The following is a 21,345-nucleotide window of genomic DNA, read 5'->3' on the forward strand; positions in this document are numbered from 1 at the left end:
AAGTGGACAATACAATCGGGATTAAGTTTGATACGTTTGAATATAAACTCATTTCAAACCATCCTACTGAAATAAGAGGTGATGACAAAAATTGAAAGAAGAATTTTTTTTCTTCTTAAATTTCGCTATAGAGGGAGTAGAAACGAGGGATTTAATCAAGTCAAAAATACTAGAAGCGGAGAGAGTCTTAGTTCTTAAACCTAATGGCCCAGCAACAAGTAATCTCTTAGAGAAACTACATGATAAAAAAAAAAAAATCCAAGGGGTTTCCATCTCTTGTAAGAAAAGGTAACAGATGGGGTCCATAGACAAAAACAAGTCAAAAGTTTTGGATGTATTTTTAAGTGCCAAATAAAAATCCAAATATAACGATCTTTACTAACTTGCAAATGATCTAAAGAAATCCGATATAACAATCGAAAAAGCAATCTTAACAGAAAAGGAATTGAACCTATCTTGCTAAAAGGACAAACCCACACATCATTGTGGTTAGAAACACTAAGAGGAATCCTACTGATCGATAGCTTGCACCACTTCTGGAGAGAAAAGAGACTGCAAAACATTAACATTCCAACAATCTTGTACCATGAGATCACTAATAGAAAAATAAAATGGGTTAATCCGAACAAATGCAGATAATCAGAAGTTATATAAAGAAGGGATCCAAGGATCAGTCCATATATTAATAGCCCTACCTGATCCATACTCCTTCACAATACTATTCCAAGTAATTGAACCACGTTTGGAAAGGGTTAGAAGCATTAAAAAGGTTATGTAAATGAAAATATTTTTCCCTAAGAATCTTGAGCCATGGGGTATTTGGTTGAGTCAGAATCCACCAAAAGAGCCTAAGAAGAAGAGCCTTGTTATGGTCAATTAAGCTTCAAAATCCGAATCCTCCCCACGATTTAGGCTTACACATAGCATGCCAACCAATAGCACTCCACTGCTTCTTACCGTGTTCCTCCCCTCTCCAGAATTTATCATTAATGGAATCAAGCTTATCATATACCTTAGTAGGCAACATAAAACAGGACATCCAATAAGTAGGAATACAATTGCGGACAATTTTAACCAGGATCGACCTCCCAGCCTGAGATAAGAGTGGAATTTTCCAACCACCAAGCTTCCTTTCCACTCTCTGAATTAACATAGTCTAGTCACGAGATTTATTCTAGAGAAAAATATAGAAGTCCCTAAATAAGAAGAGTTATCTAAAATATAGGCGTCTGTAAATAAGAAAAGTTCTTCATTTCCACTTTCAACTTATTTGAAAACCCTTTCTTATACATGATTAAAACAATTTTCGAAAATTAATCAAAGAATAAAAAAGTAAAATTACAATCTTGTTGAAACCAACCTTGATTACAAGAACCTTTTCCATATTTAAAACATCATTGGATAGACGATTTGCCTTAACTATTCAAATCATTGGTTTAAATTGTTTTTCTCTCATATGAATATAAGTCACTCACTATAAAAAGACCTTTGTTTTTATTCATATGACAAAAAAATCTAAGTGTGCCATTGCCATTGCTAATAGATCCCTTGGCTATGGACCTTGTTCACTACTTTGTATGGTTTGTTTAGTTTCTCCTTTAATGAAATTCCATGTACCCACAACAATAAATAAATAATGGAATCCGATTCTTACATGCCCATGGTAGGAACCTTTTTTACATTTCAAATGACAATAATTGCCACAATGCTGATCAAATGGAATCCAAACTTTGTGTACAGGTAGATTATCAAGTTCCTTGATCAAATTTGAAGTTTAAGCCAAATCAAAGTTTTCTACATAGCAAACACAAATTTTTGAAAATCTACGGTTATGGGAAAATTGCATAGTAGTGGTCCGAGTACTTTAGGCATTCATAGACATACATGAGGATATATGTATTTAGGAAGGTATTTGATCGAATTAGGCTTTGACATCTGGCATATTACTAATTCACCTCTCTATCCAATGGTTACAATAGCCACATCATCTGCCCATGTGGCAATATTTTAAATGGACGCATAGGAAGGTTCATACCATGGGTGTTTCGAAACCATTTTTAATATATAAAACTAAGTGAAATTGATCTGAACTTTAACTCATGATTAGATGATATTATGAATATTTTGTCATCTGACTTAGTTTGCTAAGTTAACAACCATATGGTAGTTACAGCGGACGATGCTGGACTTAATATGAATTTGGACTTCAAATTGCCTCTCTTTCTGGAAATTGTTGGTACAACTAGAGAAAGATTGTTTAAGAACATTTACCTACAAATAATAAGGGTTCTTTTATTTTTAGTTATTTTTATTTTAATTTTAGGAAAAATATTACTGTAACCAAAGTGGTAAATTAAGAAGTAGTAATCTTACTTTTTTACCCTTTTGAACTAACACACATTTTTTTTTTTAAATGAGGAAAAATCATGTTATTTCACATAAATACTGCATTAAAAATTAAATATCTTTCAACCTTTAGAAAACCCTTTTTTATCCCTACAATAAATAACTTTTGAGATTTTATTAGTTCACCACTTTGGTGACAACAAGTTGCACCCTTTATTTTATGGTATACACAGAATATGGAGTGTTTGATAACCATAATTTGGATACATTAAACACAGATGGCTTACCCAACCGTGCAGCGTAGATGGATTATACCGGCTGAAAACCTTTCCACCTATGTTACACCATACCCACAATGTGCATTGTTGACTGCCCTTTCCTCTTTTGAAGGTCTGTTGTGTGATTTCCTGTATACTGTGCTTCACATATGTCTTGAGTTTGAGGACTGAGAGGACATCTTAACTGTAAATACATCACCACTCGTTAGGGTGTTACCTGAACAGAGATGAAAACGCAGCGGAAGAGGATCTTGTACGGATTTGGTTATAAGGTTTCACGAACTCGAACGGTCTTCTTCAATCTCTAGATATCTTGAAAGGCTTCTTCACGAAAAACTTCACGCCACAAATCCTTGGGAATAGATGAAATCCCAAAGAGAAAATAGTAGTAACTTGGTGAACAAGATTGAGAGTGAGAAAGGGACTATGTTCTCAATAATAGCATAAGGGTTAGGGGTGACTTGATTATGTATGTATATAATCAGTCCCCACCTCCTCACAATGTCCCGCTCTAAATAGGAAACACAGAGAGGGAAGAGACCCAAAGGGGGAAGTCCACTTCCTAAGTGGCCAACCCAACTGGTCCAATTGGCTGCCCCATAGTTGGGTGCGAAACCCAAACCGGTTATGCCCAGAATTTTTCTCCTCTCAGGTTCCCTACCCGGTTAGGTTCGTAGGTTCCTCTCATAGGGAGGGCGAAAATGATGACCTCACCCCACCCGGTTAGTGTGTTCGGGCAGGGGATGAGGTTGTCATTTCCAGTCCCCTATGAGAGGAACCTACGAACCTGACTGGGTAGGAAACCCATTAAGGTATTAATAGTCATAACAAAGACAATTGTAATCTAATCACAAATTCAGAAATTAAGCCATTAATTAAACAAAATAATCCAACAATGCCCTAATTATTTTGTTTTTGTTTGCTACTTAATAGTTGATACAGGTGCCCCCATATGTAAATTCAGGGATATTAAACATGGTTGCATTGTATTATAGTTTAACTTGTCCTAGAATGTGTAATGAGGTCCCAAGTCTACTGTTAGAGTAACAATATGTTGTTTCCATGTTTCAACCATGGGTGGTCCTTCAATGACATGCTCATGTATCAATAAGTGGTCCTAAAAACCCAATTCTGGTACCACACCTGGATTTAGCAATAGATCTGAGACAGCTCGGGACTTGGTTCAAAACATAGAAATCACTTGATGGGCCATCAGCCCAAGAGTGAGAGAGCCTGTAATACATCAAAGGAGGAACCCTTTACGGAGAATCCATTTGCAGCATTCCCATCCATCATTGCCCACAGAATGAGCTACAGCCCACAAAAATCTGGTTTACAAGTCTAAAAGAAGAAGATAGACACAACCCTAACATGTATTAATATCAAATTTTATTTATTTTTGGATAGGTAGGCTCCAAGCTGAGTTGAACTCTGGACTTCTTAATCGTGAGGTGTTGGTCCTTGCCAGCGAGAGCAACCCCCTAGGGGCTACATTTATTATATCGTTGATATGATACGTTTTAATGCCATGGAAAATTATCTCTTGCAATTCTCTGTCTAATCCATTTCCCCAAGTCCCTCTAAGAGGGGGGAGTGGACTCTATCCAGGCAGTGTGTTCGTGTATGGTGGTTATTTCTGCCCCCTATGAGAGGAATTGTAGAAAATGGACGGGCAGGGAATTGTAGGGGATAAAGATCCGCAAGGCCATACCCTCACCTAAGGATGTCAAAACCTAAACTGAACAGATCAAACCGATTCGGCCTGACCCGATTGAACCCGATCCAAACCAAACTAAGGCCTTATCGTTTTGGCTTCGCCTTGCAGGTTAGAGAACCATTCGGTTTCGGCTCGGTTCGGACTAAACCGACAGGTCATTGATTGGCCCAACCGATGGGACCGAACCAAACCGAACATTGAAATCGACCCCCAAACCCTACCCTGAACCAGTCTATATCTGATTTTCAAATTGAACTGAACCCGAATCCAAACCGAGCAAAAACCGAAAAATCCTTATTGATTCGATTTCAGTTTCCTGAAACTCACACCAAAACTGAAAAAAAAAGAAATGAACCGGCCATGATGAGATTCTTGGGAGATCAACTGCTATACCAGCTCCCAAAGAATCTCATCATGGGCAAAATCTGGAGATGTCATCCAAGATTGTGACGACTGGGAAAATGTATAATTAATTTAGTCAAATTACAGCTTATATTACTACATCTTAAGCATAGGTTAATAATATTGCATGGGAAGGTATAGTAGTTTATCTTTTGTGGTCTTGCAATAGGATGTAATTGTACAATTTTTAAATCCTCCTTGGATTTAAGTCTGCTCCATATGCATTTCATAGGAAGGTTAAGAAGAGAAAATTCAAGGCACAAGAGTATATTAAGACACATCAAAAGTCCTAGATAATCTATGTAGGACTATACTTCTACAATTCCCAATACTATCAGACGGAACCTAATTTTTTCTGGTGCTTTTCCATTGGAAAAAAACTCACAATTCCACACAACCAAAAATAGCCATAAGCGTTCATCAGGAGCCAGTAGCTGTGACTAGTGATTGAAATATCAGTATCGGTGATCTGGATCGGCCGGTATCAATCAATTTTACCCTTACTTTTCATTAAAAATCGGGTTCTTTACAATTTACCCTTGATCCGATACCAATACCTGTTCCAAAATCAGTTAGATATCGACATCAGCCTCAACCGATAACGATACAATTTGACCAATCCGATACCGATACCTCATAAAGATATGTGGTGCAAGGTCCCACCACTACCATTATAAGGAGGATCGAACTTTTCTTAGTTATTGGACAATGGGAACCACTTGAGCGCAAGATTGAAATACCAAAAAAAATATCTCTGATTTTGAGTGGAAACCAAAACTTTCTCCAAACTTTATTATTCCCAGAGCAAAAGGTCACTACAATCCTAACACTATCAGAGGTTACACTACTTACAGCAGCAAACACTTCTCTGGTTAGCAGAAATACATATGGGAATATTCCGTGGGGGTGTGGACTGTGGATCCCACCCTCGTTTAGGGAGATGTCAGATGCCAATGGTAGATGCAGGGTGACAATAACATACAATCTAGTGATTAGTTCGTCAGGAATCCAGCGCTCAGAAGTAGTAGGCCCCAACCATCACCATCACCATCAGATGCTAAATAAGAGCAGAGATATTCCTCTCTTTTCTGCTCTCATGCTCAGTCTCTTTCTCACCTTGTGCTGCTTCTGAAGTTCTTCAGAGAAGATAGAAACGTATGAAACCTTTTGGCTTTGGTTGCCCATATGGGATAAGAGCTTCTCCTTTGCTTTTTCCTTCCCTTTTTTATCCTGTTATTTCCTTTGGTTTTGGTGGCTGTTGCTGTTGGTGGTGGTGGAAGATGTGGTGTGGGGTCTGAGAGGGATGGTGGAGATGCCTTGCCCGTGGAGCTCAGAAAGTACACTTTCGGTGGAGGGTGGCTTCAGTCCCAATGGAAGCGGCAGCCACGGTTTGCTTATTGCCTCTTTCACCACCCTGTCAATCACCTCCTCCTCTGCCTGTTCCCAATACTTAATAAAAAGAGTCAGCTAGCTCAGCCCTATGAAACAATGCCAAAACATAATTTTCATTCTAGTGCAAACCCATGGGTATTTCTGTAATTATCCATGTCACCTCTAGGGATGGCCAAGGGGGAATTGCAAAGCTTCAACCTTTAATATCAAAGGAAATCATGCATGATGAAGTGACTCATATAACAGAAGAAGGCATCCAGGGGTACTTATATAAATATATGGATCACTGTAATTACTGATACACCCCCTAGATACTTTCTCTGCTCATGAAGGAATTGGATTTACCGGATTCAGCTCAAAGAGGACTCTCTGCAACTTGCCTAGTTCTTGACCTGTGTCTGAACTGTGAAATCCTGGGGGATACTGCACCAAATCAAATCCCAAAAATTGTTTAACATGATAAGATTTGAAGAATCAACACAGAATATATGTAGTTCTCCATATCAGGATACTAACTTGTGGAGAGGGGGAGCATGATGGAACTTGTGGTGTGGGCATCACAGGGCATCCCCATGCATCAGCATACATCTGAAACATAATTATGTTACATGCATCAAAATGCAACATATACTAACTATGATGATATACATGGATCCTCAACTTCAGTTGGCAGTAAATTTCCAAAAGATTTTACCCCAGGATAAGTCTTCCAAGGCCAGCTCTGTGGAAGCCGCCATGAGGGGAAGCCTGGATGACCACCACGCATTTGGATGCTAGGAGGATGACCCCATACAGGATAAATTTGGTTGGCAGACAAACCATAATTAGAATGGTATGGAGGGAAGGCCATGACAGGTTTTTGTGCATAAACTCTCTGCAAGGTATCCGTTGAATGATGCCATCTCCAATCATCTTCCTTTGGCACAATGTGTCTTCGATGCATTCGATACTTCTGCAAGCAAAACAACAACAATAACAACAACAGCAGCAACACCATGAGTCACTCAATGAGTTATACTTCAACAAAATATGCATGGTGGTCCTGATAACTGTACATATCCCTACAGTCTTCAATTGTTAGTCCACTTACTGATGTCCTACACCAGTCCTAGTTAATTTCATTCATCTTACACCCCAGATGTCAAGATTCTTTGTTCAACTGTTAAGTGTTAATCATATCATCTTTTAGCTGTTTAAGTTTAGTGATTCCACATTGGTACACAATGGACAGTTTGAGAAAGAACTAAGGAAATTTTGCACACAAAGGTGGAGAGATTGATATTGGCATTACGGCGGTTAATTGTCCTGAAAATCATGGCTTATAGCTATCATCCTCAAACCCAAATGAAGGAACTCTGACCATATTATCCTTTCAAATGACATTTAAAATCATTCTAAATATTAAATTCAATTATTGAAGGTGTCTGATATTCCACTTTGTATTTTTCCACATTTTAATGTGGTATAGACATTGTTCCCCCAGAAACCAGTTTCTCACAAGCAAGCATTTCTCAGGAAAACTGTTTTGAGGTGTTAAAGGTTTCTGGTTTAATGTGTGTTTTACACAGAAAATCTTAACCATCCAAGAAAAAGGGGCTATGGCTCAAAAAAATTAAAGGGGCTGATTCCTGTTTTCTCTTCTTGAATCATTTCCCCTAATCCTAAGATAATAGGAAGCAGCTTCCTATACTGACCTGGAGGTGACTTGCCACATTATGTCTTGTCAAACCCTCGACCTTCATCAAGTCTAGAATTCGAGAAGGGATGGCCTGGTCGACCCCCAGTTTCTCAACTGCCTGCACAAATTGTTTGTGCAGTTCAGGCGTCCAATCGACCTGAAAACACCAATAAATTCAAACAAAATTTATGAAAATTATCTTTCTGAAAGCCATCCAACTTTAAGGCCACAGTAGGAAGACACAATCAGATAACCAGTGGATATCAGAGTAAAACAATGCTCTGTCCTACTGAATTCAGAACTTTCATGACCATAGACCTCAAAGCTTACTGACTTTGCCAATTTTACGATTTTTGCAAGATTTGGTCACTTGTCTCAAACCAACATTAAATTGGACATGTTAATGGACCACACGAAAAAAGATAAAAACTTTAACACATGAAATTTATAAAATCCAGTTTAGCTTTCATTAGGAATTAAACTAAACTACCTTTGTCTTCTTCTTGTCTACTCTGTGCCCACAGAAAGGAGGAATAGATTTCTTCTTTGGGCTTCCATTTTTCACTCTAGAATCCGCTACCCTATCTTCATCATTTCGAAGAGAAGATATATTGCTTTCATTTTGAGAACCATCAGGTGAGTCATCCTCCTCTTTTATCCCAGCAACTTGGGCCATTGGTACTGGATCCACTTTACTAGTAGTTTCCTCAGCTAGGTTGCTGCAAGTAATGTCAACAGATTTCAAATCCGATTCTTGATCCCCAGGATCTTTCTCCATTGAACAGTTAGGTTGGTCTTGACAGTCACCATCATCCAACAATCTTCCCCCTCGTTTTAATTGTGGGGTTGAAGGTGCTGGGAACCTATCACTATCTGCTGACTGGTCATGATCATGCTTGTGGGGCTGGACTTCACCTTCTGCTTCCAACAAGTTTTCATTCTTTGGGTTCATGGTTTCCGCTTGGAGCTGAAGCCTGGAAATTATGGTATCTTTGGTGGGCTTCAGTGATTTGGAGACACCGGTTCCCCCTGCATTGAAGGCCTGTTCAGGACTAATGGTCTCAGAAATTTTCACAGTTCCAGTTCATAGCACAACAACTCAACTATATTTCCATAACAGTAGTATCTGAAACTACCAAACCCAAAGAAATGATTTAGTAGTAAAAAACACACCTTATGAACCACATGCTGCCAAATGTTCTTCAATTTGTCTTCAGATAGTGGTTTCTGAAGGAACTCTGCTGCACCAAGCTGACAATTTTGTGCAAATTCAAGCCATAATTGAGAAAGGCACAATTTTCATGCGCTTGTGTGTGCATCTATAAACAGTGTGTGTGTGAGGAAAGCCTCCATGTATGTGAGTTGAGAGGACAGATTAGTAAACCTACTGCAATGCACTTCATCATGGTACTTAAGCAATGGATATTTGATGTCACTGCAACAGAAAATTTCATACATCATATTAGCAGCTTGAGTTAATTAAGATAATATATGCTTAATTTCTGAAGACAATAAAATCGTGCCAATTCTAAAATGAACCAATTATTATAGTAAAGCTTAACAGTATGTGAAAATTTAAAAGTTTACTAAATCTAAATAGGATTGGCTATGAGGGATGAACACACTTACTGATGGTGGGTAGGTCCTTGGCACTCTCAAGAAACCTGAAACTCCCATTGCTATTGCTTGTGCTGACCTGTACCCAAAGATGCATTTCAAGATCTCCACCCCCCCAAATAAAGCAACTTAATGTGATTATGTATTTAATCAAGAAAGTGATAAAGTTGCAGTTTTGTTGAACTTAAATCTCCTTACCTCAACTATGGCAACATGGAAGCACTCAATTCCATTTAAAATTGCTGTCAATGCTTCATTCTCGTTGCAGAATGTGAAAACTGCAATCAGGAAACAGGATACCACCATTAAGAAATGAAATCAGATTAGTATGTAAAAGAAGTCTCCCCTGCCCCATTACAAACTCAGAAGATACTGAATAAGTGGAGAAGGACAAACATTTGAATTGGCACTTATCAAGAGAGGGGGGGAGGGGGAGAAGGGACTAACATTTTAAGAACTTTAAGAAATGTCAACAACAAAGAAAATGAAGCCTAGATGACAATAGATATAGAAAACTGAAAAATTAGAAACAGAATGAAAGGATTTACGCTTAAAATGGTTATATAACGGTCAATTTAGTTTACAGTATGACTGCATCAAACTTCTAGCCCTATTCTACCATTAAAAAATTAATGGATTCCAAAAACAAATGAACATGATAAAGATCAAATCTGCTCATAAATAAATAGCCTTAATAGGCTTTTAAATTCCACATAGCCAACAAACAGAAAGTCTTGTAGAAAAATTAACAATCGTATAGTCTCAACCATTAATCCAGAAACCTACTAATCCACACTTTGCACATATTAAGTAATAATCTTCATTAAGTAGAAAGGATACATTAATTCCTAGTACGCAAATATTTACTAAAACTCTAAACTGTGACTTCAAAAAGAAAAGGACTACCTAATGCTATGATGAACTACAAGACACCTTCAATTACAAAGGCGATCATTAACAATGGCCAGAAAAGTCAGGTGAGACAGGAGAAAGAAGAGGGAGTAATTCCAAGTTTTAAACTTGGGCAATAAAAATTGTTCATTTAAAGCTATGAAATAAAGGGGAATTTGGAAAGTCACCAACCAATATAGTCCATTTTTTCAAGTCTGGATTTTATCCCAGTAGCTGAGTCACTGTCTTCATCAAGTAGAAGAACCCTGAGTCCTTTAGGAAAATCCTTCCAGCCCAGTAGATCATCAGCTGTGCAAACCATAGTTGACTTGCATCTTTTCAGGCCATCCAGTAGTTTGGGAGATCACCACTTGACAACAAACAGTTCTAATACTGCAAGACCCAAATCAAATAATCAAGCACGATGGCAGGACCCAAATGAAGATCCCATCAAAATTAGAAGAACCAATAAATCAGATATAAACCCATTCAGCAAAAAAAAGTTCTCTGATGAATTACTGAAGAGAAACCTTAGATTGTGAAGTTAAGCCAGTGGTTAATGTCCTCTTGGTTCTTCAGGATACAAATGAAGAAATCCTCTATGCAAATGACAGTTTTAGTTTAGATACCAATAATTTGGAGCAAACCCATTTAATATCTTCAGACAAAAACAGAGGAGCAGACAAACGATGAAAATCCCAAATATTAAAAACTAAGAAACTAAAAAACAAGCGAAATAAAGTCCTCCAAGGATCGTGAATGAAAGAGAAAAGAAAACCTGAAATCAACTTATAAAACCCAACTCAAAACAGGAAAAAAAACAAAGAATCATAGCTGGATCCCTCAAAGCAAGCAAAATACCAGCACTAATAGAGGGAGATACAAAGGGGGGGGGGGGGGAAAGAGCACTATGGAGAGAAGCAAGTGAGAGTGAAGAAGACCCCAAGTCCTCAACAGAGTTAAAGGAAGATCCAATGACCCATCAAGCTCAAGACAACGAGTAAAAGCCTGGTTAAAGTTAAATCATAGAAGACCGATTCATTTACCTATGGTGTGAGGAAGGAAAGACGGTTTCTTCTCTTACTCTGCTTAAGTCTGTCTTCTTCAGTCGTAAATAGTACTTACGAGTGGGATTTCTAGGTGATGATGTGTACGTACAATTGCTGTCAGTTTCTCTGGACCACAGGATATGCAAAGGTCGAAAGGCTCCCCCAAACCCAAAAAGCTTTTAAAATATTCACTCTTTTGTGTTTCACCATATAATCTTAACGTAAAGATTCCTTTTCAGATCCTTAAATTGCCAAACTACCATTCCAAATTCTTATAATGACAAATGATATCCTCAAATCTTCATGCCTTTATCTTTCTTCTTCCTTTTTGTACTCTTCACACGGTCCAAACTCAATAATTACCTTTCTTAAAAATAATTCACCTCTCTCACCGTACGCTATTGGAGCTGGGGGCAAATTTTGGTTTTAAATTTGGGAGAATTTCTTAGATCTACTGGATAAAAACATAATTTACAAAAATGATAGATGTGAAATATGTTTTACAATCACATGATACCATCTTGAACAGATTTACCAAATTTTCATATGATTAAAAAAATCTAAATTATTTAAAATACCCTTAATCTTTTTCTTTCTTTCACTTTGATTTTATTTCTTTATTCAATCTTTTCATTTTTTTAATTTTTTATTAACCCCACCCTTCTTCTTCTTTCTCAGACCAAAGAACACCCACAACCACTCTCTCCTTCCTCTCCCTACAACAACCCACACTGCCTAGAAAAGGAACCTCCTTCCACATCAATAGTCTTCAGGGGAACCCATCTATGAATCTGTCGGGCCCCTCTCCTTCCTCCCTCTCCCTCCACCCAAACCGCCTAGAAAACGAACCTCCTTCCACATAAATAATCTCCAGGTGAACCTATGTGGATCTACCCGGCCCTAGTGGTGCCATCCTTCTCAGCCAGAGGGCGTGATAGCCCGAGAATTGAACACACTAGCAGCGTGGCTGGAGGGGATAGGGCCGTCCAATCTTTTGAGTGAGAAGATGAATGATATGATATATTGACAATTTGAGAAAGACAGAGACAGAGACATAGTGAAGGATTGTTCACGTTTAAGGCTTTTAACCTGTCAATTTTCTCTTTTTTTGATCCTTAATTAATTATTCATGGATAAGTTTTTACTCTTTAGTGTTTAAACATTTATGAGGTATTGTAGTATAAGTCTTCCTGCTACTTTTTTATGGAAACGTTTTCCTGCTATTGCTGAACAGGGAGTTTGGTGTTGGTGTCTGCAGAAAAGTGAGGATGTCTGTATCACAGAAAGAAAGCCTGTTTGTGTGGGTGGGTTATAGTGTTCCAACTCGAAGAACACTGAAAATGGTGGGTTATAGTGTTGCAATACAGAGAACACTAAAAATAGCAAAGAAGACATGGAAGGAGTTCCCTTTTCTTGGCGAATCTCACGCTTCATTTTCTCTTTTCTTCTTTTGTATTAAGAATCTAAAAGACTATTGACAAGGAAGGAGCTTCCTTTTCTGGGCGGCGTGGGTGGAGAGAGGAGAGGGGAAGGGGAGGAAGGTGGGACTTAGGAGGAAGAAGGGTAGGGGTCAGTAAAAAATGGAAAGGTTGAATACAAATATAAAAACGAGGGGAGAGAGAGAATGATGCTGAGGGTATTTTGGGTTGTTTGTTTAACTCTTTTTACTTACACGGGAATTTGGTAAATCTTTTCAACTTGGTGACTTGTGATTGTAAAACATAAGTTTCATTTACCAGTTTTGTAAATCTTTTCATTATCTAGTAGATCTAAACAATTTTCCCTTTAAATTTCCTCTAGCACATTATCATTTCCACCAAATCCAGACCGGCCATACTGCCCAACTCAATGTGAGTTATTCGACATTAAGATAGAGCAAACTAGTTTGGTAAAGCATCTAAGATTGTTATTGTTACACCATATAAGGGTTGGGCTTTGAGGAAACATCACTCACTATCTATCATTGAGGTTGGTCACAACTCACAACCCCATTTGAGACTTCTACCAACTTGTATGGTGGGAAGGTAAGGTAGGATCTTTGAACATTAAGGGCTTTTACTATAAAAAAGGGTGTATCTAATGCATGAGTCTTTCGCCATTGTGGGGTCTGGGAAGGATCATAATGTATGCAGTTTTATCCCTGTTTTCACAGAGAAGTTTATTTTCGGCAAAGGCTCTCGTTATCTTTCAGCCAAAAAAAAATAAAATTAAAGGGCTCTCACTCTCAACTCCACTCGCCAAAAATATAAAAAGGGCAAGAGATCATTTCCAGGTTGTGTAGCATCTGCTCTAGTGCAGAGACCAGTGAGAGTGCATGTAAGGGAATCAATAGATATCCACTTTTTTATTTGATGGGGGCGGGTGGAAGAGCGGTACTTTGTGCGCTCTTGTGTCTAGGTGCAGGAGCTATGTGACCAAGTAGTGTTCTTTTTCCCAAATAAAAAAAGAAAGAAACATCAAAGCCATGTTGCCTTATCTTTGAAGCCTACGTTTTGAATTTGGAATCAGATCAATTAAATGGTCTTTTTGGATCAAAATACGCTATGAAGCATCCCGATTTCGGTCAGTCTGAAGTAGTCGCATTTTGGGTTTTGGGGACTGAATCATTGGGTTTCAATCTAACGGCTGATTCTAGGGATTTGGGGATTGATTCTTGACTATTCTGAACCGATTCGGATCAAAATTGGCAAAGACTGATTCGATCCCCTATTTTGAGTTTAAAATCCTTTTTGGAAGCTTTTCACTAAGCTTAACTTGTAGGAAATGTATGAATGTGAGATAAGAGTTCTCCAAGCCCCACAGGATTCAGACTGGACTGCACGTTCTTAAATTTGTGGGCTTCTAAGCTTCACAGAAATATTAAGTTGGGCCCATCTTATTTGGATCGGGCTTCCTTTATTTGCAATCTAAATATCTAAAGTCAGAAAATTTTAAATACAAGGGCTTTTTGGGTAATTTACGATTTCTTCCATAAATGACCAAGAAGATTAATTATGGAATGAGTAGCATTAGCTTTGTAAATTCTATAATTAATAATGGAATAGAGATTTGATAATTAGTAGTTAAGCATTTAATTAATTGGATCGGGCGCTTAAGTACTAAGAACTTCTTTAATCATTAAAAGGGTATGGTACGGAATGACACGTCATGCTCAGGTAGAACTGGCTGAAAAGTCAGTTGTCACTTATCACGAGTGAAATGTAGGAAGGTTAAGTCATGTGCACTGCAGGCATGGTTTTATGATATCGGTTTGAATCAGCCGTATTAGTCGACCTATAGTCGTATATTGGTATCAGTTTCAGCCGATATGGATTCATGATCAATCCTATAAGGATCAGGATCCTCTCCCTGGCAGCAAGCTGGGTGCACGCCTCCTTAGATACGAGTTAAATTCATCCTATAATGATGTAAATGTGCAATAATACAGGCATACAGCTTGTAGTAGGCTCTTAGCTACAGATGTGGCTCCTGTCCTGCGGTGGCGAGAGCTGGAGCGTCTAACACCCCCTTGAGATCACTCCACTTGATACTCAACCAATCCATCCGCAAATATTTCATATCCTATATTTTAACCCCATTTGACTCTTTCACCCGACCAGATTGAGTAAACCTGACCCGATGCACTCAAATTTTGAAACCAAATCCAAAAACCCTCATTCTTCTTTCATCTTCCCCCCTTTTCTGGCTTTCTCCATTTTCTGCTCTTGAACGGATTTGGTTCTAGGGATATCAGTTCCATCGAACAGCGTATATAGAGCCATGGATTAAACATTCGCATTGCCTTAAATTAAAATTTCAGGGTGGTTCGAGGAAGAAGATAATGGGAAGGTTTGCAAACTATTCTTGCGTATCTATTCTCGAAATATAGAGAGAAATATTCAGACCTGGTTAAACGTTCAGGTCATCTTCGATTACAACAAAATTCCTTGGATTCTCAAGGGGAACGGGTGATTCTGAAGCTACTTCATTGTTGTCGTCCTGAATGTTGGGTAATTGTATTACAATTCCTTACAAATAATTGAAACAACACGAATTGCAATACAATAGATTAAGCAGTAGAAACTAGGCTTGACCTTTGGCTGAAATGAGAAGACCAAAGATTGAATTTGATGTAGAACCACACCCGCAACAACTTGAACAAGCTTGAGGTTGAGTCACACTTGTGGTGCTGCCTTTAAGGTAATTGATGCCTCCTACTGCCAAGGAGTGTTCTGCACCACTACCCCAAGATAAAACAACCTCCAACTAGAAGATGAAGCAGTCCTTCTAGTCCCTTGAAGGAGCCAAGAGCTTCAACACAGCAACCCTCTAACACACTTAGAAGAAAAGAGAGAGAGAGAATAATACTCCTAGTGATTGCTAAGTATGGGCATGAACATGTATCCAAAGATGTCTCTTACAAAGCAATTGGTTGGGTTTATATAGGCCCAAGACCAATCCTTGCATTCCCTTGGAATTCTCAAGAATAACCATCCACTTATGACCAAATTGAAGAATAAGATTTATGGGCATGAATATGGACATGAATTGGAGGTTAATTCCAAATTCATTGTCATTCCCCACTAAGGGTCATGAATGACCTTAAAATTCATTCATTCTCCACTAAGACCATAAAGGCCTTAAAACCCCATAAAATGGTCATTCTCCACTAAGGACCATAAAGGCCTTAATACCCATAAAGGGAGAGACATCACCTATGGCCATGAATTGAGAAATCAATCTCATTCAATATCCTTGACCCACCTTCCCACTCATGATAGTGACCATGAATAGACTTTAGGATACCCATAGAATGTTACAACCTTTGGAATTACTTCTTTGATCACATGGGTCCCATACCATAACAAAGCAATCAGAAAATTTTGAAACTTCAAATAAAATAAAATATATTTTAAAATTTTTTGATTGCTTTGTTATGGTGTGGGACCCATGTGATCAAAGAAGTAATTCCAAAGGTTGTAACATTCTATGGGTACCCTAAAGTCTATTCATGGTCACTATCATGAGTGGGAAGGTGGGTCAAGGATATTGAATGAGATTGATTTCTCAATTCATGGCCATAGGTGATGTCTCTCCCTTTATGGGTATTAAGGCCTTTATGGTCCTTAGTGGAGAATGACCATTTTATGGGGTTTTAAGGCCTTTATGGTCTTAGTGGAGAATGAATGAATTTTAAGGTCATTCATGACCCTTAGTGGGGAATGACCATGAATTTGGAATTAACCTCCAATTCATGTCCATATTCATGCCCATAAATCTTATTCTTCAATTTGGTCATAAGTGGATGGTTATTCTTGAGAATTCCAAGGGAATGCAAGGATTGGTCTTGGGCCTATATAAACCCAACCAATTGCTTTGTAAGAGACATCTTTGGATACATGTTCATGCCCATACTTAGCAATCACTAGGAGTATTATTCTCTCTCCTCTCTCTTTTCTTCTAAGTGTGTTAGAGGGTTGTCGTGTTGAAGCTCTTGGCTCCTTCAAGGGACTAGAAGGACTCGCTTCATCTTCTAGTTGGAGGTTGTTTTATCTTGGGGTAGTGGTGCGAACACTCCTTGGCGGGGAGGCATCAATTACCTTAAAGGCAGCACCACAAGTGTGACTCAACCTCAAGCTTGTTCAAGTTGTTGCGGGTGTGGTTCTACATCAAATTCAATCTTTGGTCTTCTCATTTCAGCCAAAGGTCAAGCCTAGTTTCTACTGCTTAATCTATTGTATTGCAATTCGTGTTGTTTCAATTATTTGTAAGGAATTGTAATACAATTACCCAATAAGTTTAAGGTAATTGATATTATAAGATCTCATGGCTGATCTTGGAGACGTAAGCAACAAGGGTGATGCTTTGAACAACAACACCGCTGATGGAGCTGCCAATGAAGGAAATCCTTCAAACACAAGTATTGGAGGAGCAATCAACAACCAAGGAGGCGGAGTTCCTGTTAGCCGCAATGGTAAGGAGATTCCTCTTTTTCCTACCGTTGACTCAATTTCCACCAATGTTATCCCGTCGGTGACGGAGCTTATCCCGGATTTGGGTAAGATGAGGATTATCTCTGAATTTGACAAGATCGAACAGTTTGGAGGTCAAAACTTCAAACGATGGAGGCAAATGATGTTGTTTGCATTAGCCCAAATTGGGGTGGTATTTGCCTTGACTGAATCCATGCCGGAAAAAAGTAATGATCCTGAAAAGGAGGGCAAAAGGGTGGCTTGGATTCAAGTGGATTACCAGTGCAAGAATCGAATTTTGAATGCATTATCAAATGACCTATACCATGTGTATAGTTCTTTGGAGTATGCATGTTCGATTTGGAATGCGTTGGTAAAAAAAGTACTCTCTTGAGGATGCTGGTTCAAGGAAGTACTTGGTGGCTAACTTTCTAAACTTTGCTATGAAAGATAGTGACACCGTCTCAAGCCAAATTGATCAATTTCAAATTTTGGTTGGAAAGCTAGCAAAGGAAAAGATGGTTCTACCGGAAGAATTTGTGACCGGTGCCTTGATTGAAAAGGTTCCATCTTCTTGGGATGCATTTAAGGCGTCTATGAAACATAAGAAGACGAAGTTGACTCTAGACCAATTGATTGTAAAGATCAAAATTGAGGAGAAGAACCGGCACAAGGACAAGGGTGAAAAAGACGCCTAAAAGCGAACTTGGTAGAGACCAACAAACAAAACAAGAAAAGGAAGAATCGTCAAGACAATGATGAGCCTTCTTTCAAGAAGAAGAAACTTACTTGTTTTGTGTGTGGTAAGCTAGGACACTTCAAAAAAGATTGTCGATTCAGGAAGAAAAATTCTGAAAAGGTGAACCTAGTTGAAGACAACGTCTTTATTGCTATGGTCACGGAAGTAAATTTGATTGAAAAATCAAAAGATTGGGTATTGGATACCGGTGCCACAAGACATATTTGTGGTGATCTAAAGATGTTTTCCTCTTATTCCATGAATACAGAGGATGAAAAGGTATTTATGGGGAATTCCCAAAGTGCTCCTGTTATGGGAAAAGGAAAAGTGACTTTGAAATTCACTTCAGGGAAGACTATGGTTCTCACCAATGTTCTTCATGTGCCGGATATTAGGCGCAATTTAATTTCAGTTCCTTTGCTTAATAAAGTAAGAATGAAATTGGCTTTTGAAAGTGATAAGGCGGTTATCACTAAAAATAATGTTTTTGTGGGGAAGGGATACCTTAGTGAGGGGTTGTTTGTACTAAGTGTTGGAAATATTGTAATTGAGAAAACTAGTACTTCTTCTGCTTACATGATTGTCTCTTCTAACTTTTTTGATTTGTGGCATGGTAGGTTGGGTCATAGTAGTGTGAAATATATCACCAAACTATGCAAGTTAGGCATGATCACCGATAAGGTGGAATCCCTCAGAAACAAGTGCATAACTTGTGTAGAGGCAAAGTTAACCAAAAAACCTCACAAGACTATGGATAGGAAGAGTAATCTCTTGGAATTAATCCATATTGACTTATGTGACTACAAGTCATATGAGTCTAGAGGAGGAAACAACTATGTCATAACTTTCATAGATGACCACTCTAGATATACCATGGTGTATTTACTCAAATCAAAGGATGAGGCCGGAAAGGCGTTCATATCTTACAAAATGAAAGTTGAAAATCATCTTGGTAAGAAGGTTAAGAGACTTAGAACTGATAGAGGGGCTGAGTACTTTAACCTTGATAAGTTTTGTGAAGAAATTGAAATTATCCATGAAACAACCGCTCCATACCAACCGGAATCAAATGGGGTTGCCGAAAGGAAAAATAGGTCTCTTAAAGAGATGATGAACTCTATGTTATTGAGTTCAGGTGTACCACTTGATATGTGGGGGGAAGCCATGCTATCGGCATGTTATCTATCAAATAGAATCCCACATAGCAAGACTGGTATGGTTCCATTTGAGAAATGGTTTAGTAGGAAACCAAGTCTAAAACATCTACGGGTTTGGGGTTGTTTGGCTAAGGTGTTGTTATCGGATTCCAAGAAAAGAAAATTGGGACAAAAAACATGTGATTGTGTGTTTTTGGGTTATGCTACAAATAGTACGGCATACCGGTTCATGGTGATCAAAGCTATGGATGATGTTATTGAACCAAATAGCATCATAGAATCAAGAGACATTGAGTTTTTTGAAAATTTATTTCCCTTTAAGTCCATATTACCTATAAGTAAGGATAGTCAATTGACTAATGGGGAAATGGAGTCAAATGAAAGGGTTACCAATCAAGAATTGAGTAATGATGACGAAAGTCGGCCTAGGATGAGCAAGCGACTCAAAAGACCCAAATATACAGATAATGAGTGGCTTGTCTATTTAGTAGACAAGGATCCTCTTACATACAAAGAGGCTATTACATCACTGGATGCCGTCTTTTGGAAAGAGGCAATCAAGAGTGAACTAGATTCAATCTTGGCGAATAACACTTGGGAATTGGTGGATTTACCATTCGGCTCCAAAACTTTGGAAACCAAGTGGATATTTCGAAAGAAATTAAAAAGTGATGGGTCACTTGATCGTTTCAAGGCCAGACTTGTTGTCAAAGGTTTTAGGCAAAAGCCTAATATTGATTACTTTGACACATTTGCCCCGGTGTCTAGAATTGCCACAATAAGGGTTATGTTGGCAATGACGTCAATATATAACCTGGTCATCCATCAAATGGATGTGAAAACGGCATTTCTTAATGGGGACTTAGAGGAGGAAATTTATATAAAGCAACCAGAAGGTTGTGTTGTAATTGGCCAAGAGCGAAAGGTTTGCAAACTTCGGAAATCCTTATATGGATTGAAGCAAGCACCGAAGCAATGGCATGAAAAATTGGACAAGGTTCTAATTTCAAATGGATTCGTTGTAAATGACGCTGAAAGATGCTTATATAGCAGGTTTCATGGTGGTAGGGGTGTATTCATACTACTATATGTAGATGATATGCTCATAATGGGAACAAACTTGGAAATGGTTAATCAATCTAAGAAACTTTTGATGTCTAGTTTCGACATAAAAGACTTAGGAGAGGCTGATATGATCCTTGGGATCAAAATCACCAAGCAAGGAAATCATATTTTATTATCCCAAGCCCGATATGCAGAAAATATACTTAAAAGGTATGGGTACCATGAAGTTTCAGCGGTTAAAACACCTTTTGATATGGGGTGTCACTTGTAAAGGAACCTAGGTAAACCAGTGAATCAAAAAAGATATGCTCAAATTATTGGTTCGGTCACATATCTAATGAATTGTACGCGTCCAGATATTGCCCTTGCGGTAGGAAAGTTGAGTCAACATACTCACAATCCAAGTAAGGAACATTGGAGCGCAGTTGATAGGTTATTAAGGTACCTAAAAGGCACTATAAACTATAGTTTACACTATAGTGGTAAACCAGCAGTTTTGGAAGGGTATTGTGATGCAAATTGGATTTCGGATACAAACGAGTCCTTAGCTACTAGTGGATATGTGTTTACACTAGCAGGTGGTGCAATCTCATGGAAGTCCACAAAGCAAAGAAATTTAATGGCGGGTATTCCATTGTGGTAAAAACCGGCGCCATCGGTATCACTACATTGTGATAACCAAGCGGCTATACATCTAGCCAAGAACCGGATATACAATGGTAAGAGGAGGCACATACGCCTCAGACACAACCTTGTGAGACAGTACATAGATGAAGGAATGATAGCTATCGATTATGTGAAGTCAGAAAGTAACCAAGCTGACATGTTCACAAAGCCTATGTCTGTCAAGAACTTGTGTAATGCATCTACAGGAATGGGGTTAATGCCTAATCCATAGGTCATGTGATGGACACCCTACCTATGTGAAGAGGCTAAATGCCTGAATTAGGTTCAAGGGGTACAAACGAAATCACTGGTTGACCGGTTTTGTACTACTACTTGTATAAATATTCATTCCAAGCTGTAGATGGTGAAAGTAGTACTACCACAAAAAAAGAGGTTG

General features: G+C 38.4%; 1 protein-coding gene across 3 annotated transcripts; it reads right to left on the minus strand.

Moving 5' to 3' along the window:
- Positions 1-5,727: 5,727 nt before the first annotated feature.
- LOC122643764 (two-component response regulator-like APRR2) lies at positions 5,728-11,372 on the minus strand. Of its 3 annotated transcripts, none has more exons than XM_043837356.1 (14): positions 11,271-11,371; positions 10,514-10,714; positions 9,629-9,708; positions 9,443-9,509; positions 9,202-9,248; positions 8,987-9,064; positions 8,304-8,855; positions 7,830-7,970; positions 6,830-7,087; positions 6,652-6,723; positions 6,481-6,558; positions 6,030-6,180; positions 5,860-5,924; positions 5,728-5,826 (listed from the first exon to the last, which is right to left on the minus strand). In XM_043837356.1, the coding sequence occupies exons 2-14, from the start codon at positions 10,641-10,643 to the stop codon at positions 5,794-5,796; spliced, it is 1,752 nt and encodes a 583-aa protein (XP_043693291.1). In that variant the 5' UTR covers positions 10,644-10,714; positions 11,271-11,371; the 3' UTR covers positions 5,728-5,793. The 3 variants fall into 3 exon arrangements, with proteins under 3 accessions (XP_043693291.1, XP_043693285.1, XP_043693298.1); XM_043837350.1 differs by having other exon boundaries at positions 9,443-9,515; XM_043837363.1 differs by lacking the exon at positions 7,830-7,970 and having other exon boundaries at positions 9,443-9,515; positions 11,271-11,372.
- Between the last annotated feature and the right edge of the window lie 9,973 nt (positions 11,373-21,345).

This window comes from Telopea speciosissima, chromosome 1, assembly GCF_018873765.1.
Source record: "Telopea speciosissima isolate NSW1024214 ecotype Mountain lineage chromosome 1, Tspe_v1, whole genome shotgun sequence".
In the NCBI taxonomy this organism is placed as follows: Eukaryota; Viridiplantae; Streptophyta; class Magnoliopsida; order Proteales; family Proteaceae; genus Telopea; species Telopea speciosissima.

Excerpts from the sequence above, each read along its gene's own strand:
- LOC122643764 (XM_043837350.1), bottom strand. The coding sequence starts at position 10,643 with ATGGTTTGCACAGCTGATGATCTACTGGGCTGGAAGGATTTTCCTAAA. Across the intron at positions 9,709-10,513 it reads TGAAAAAATGGACTATATTG|TTTTCACATTCTGCAACGAG; the intron begins GTTGGTGACTTT and ends TCCTGATTGCAG. Across the intron at positions 9,249-9,442 it reads CAAGGACCTACCCACCATCA|TGACATCAAATATCCATTGC; the intron begins GTAAGTGTGTTC and ends TTTCTGTTGCAG.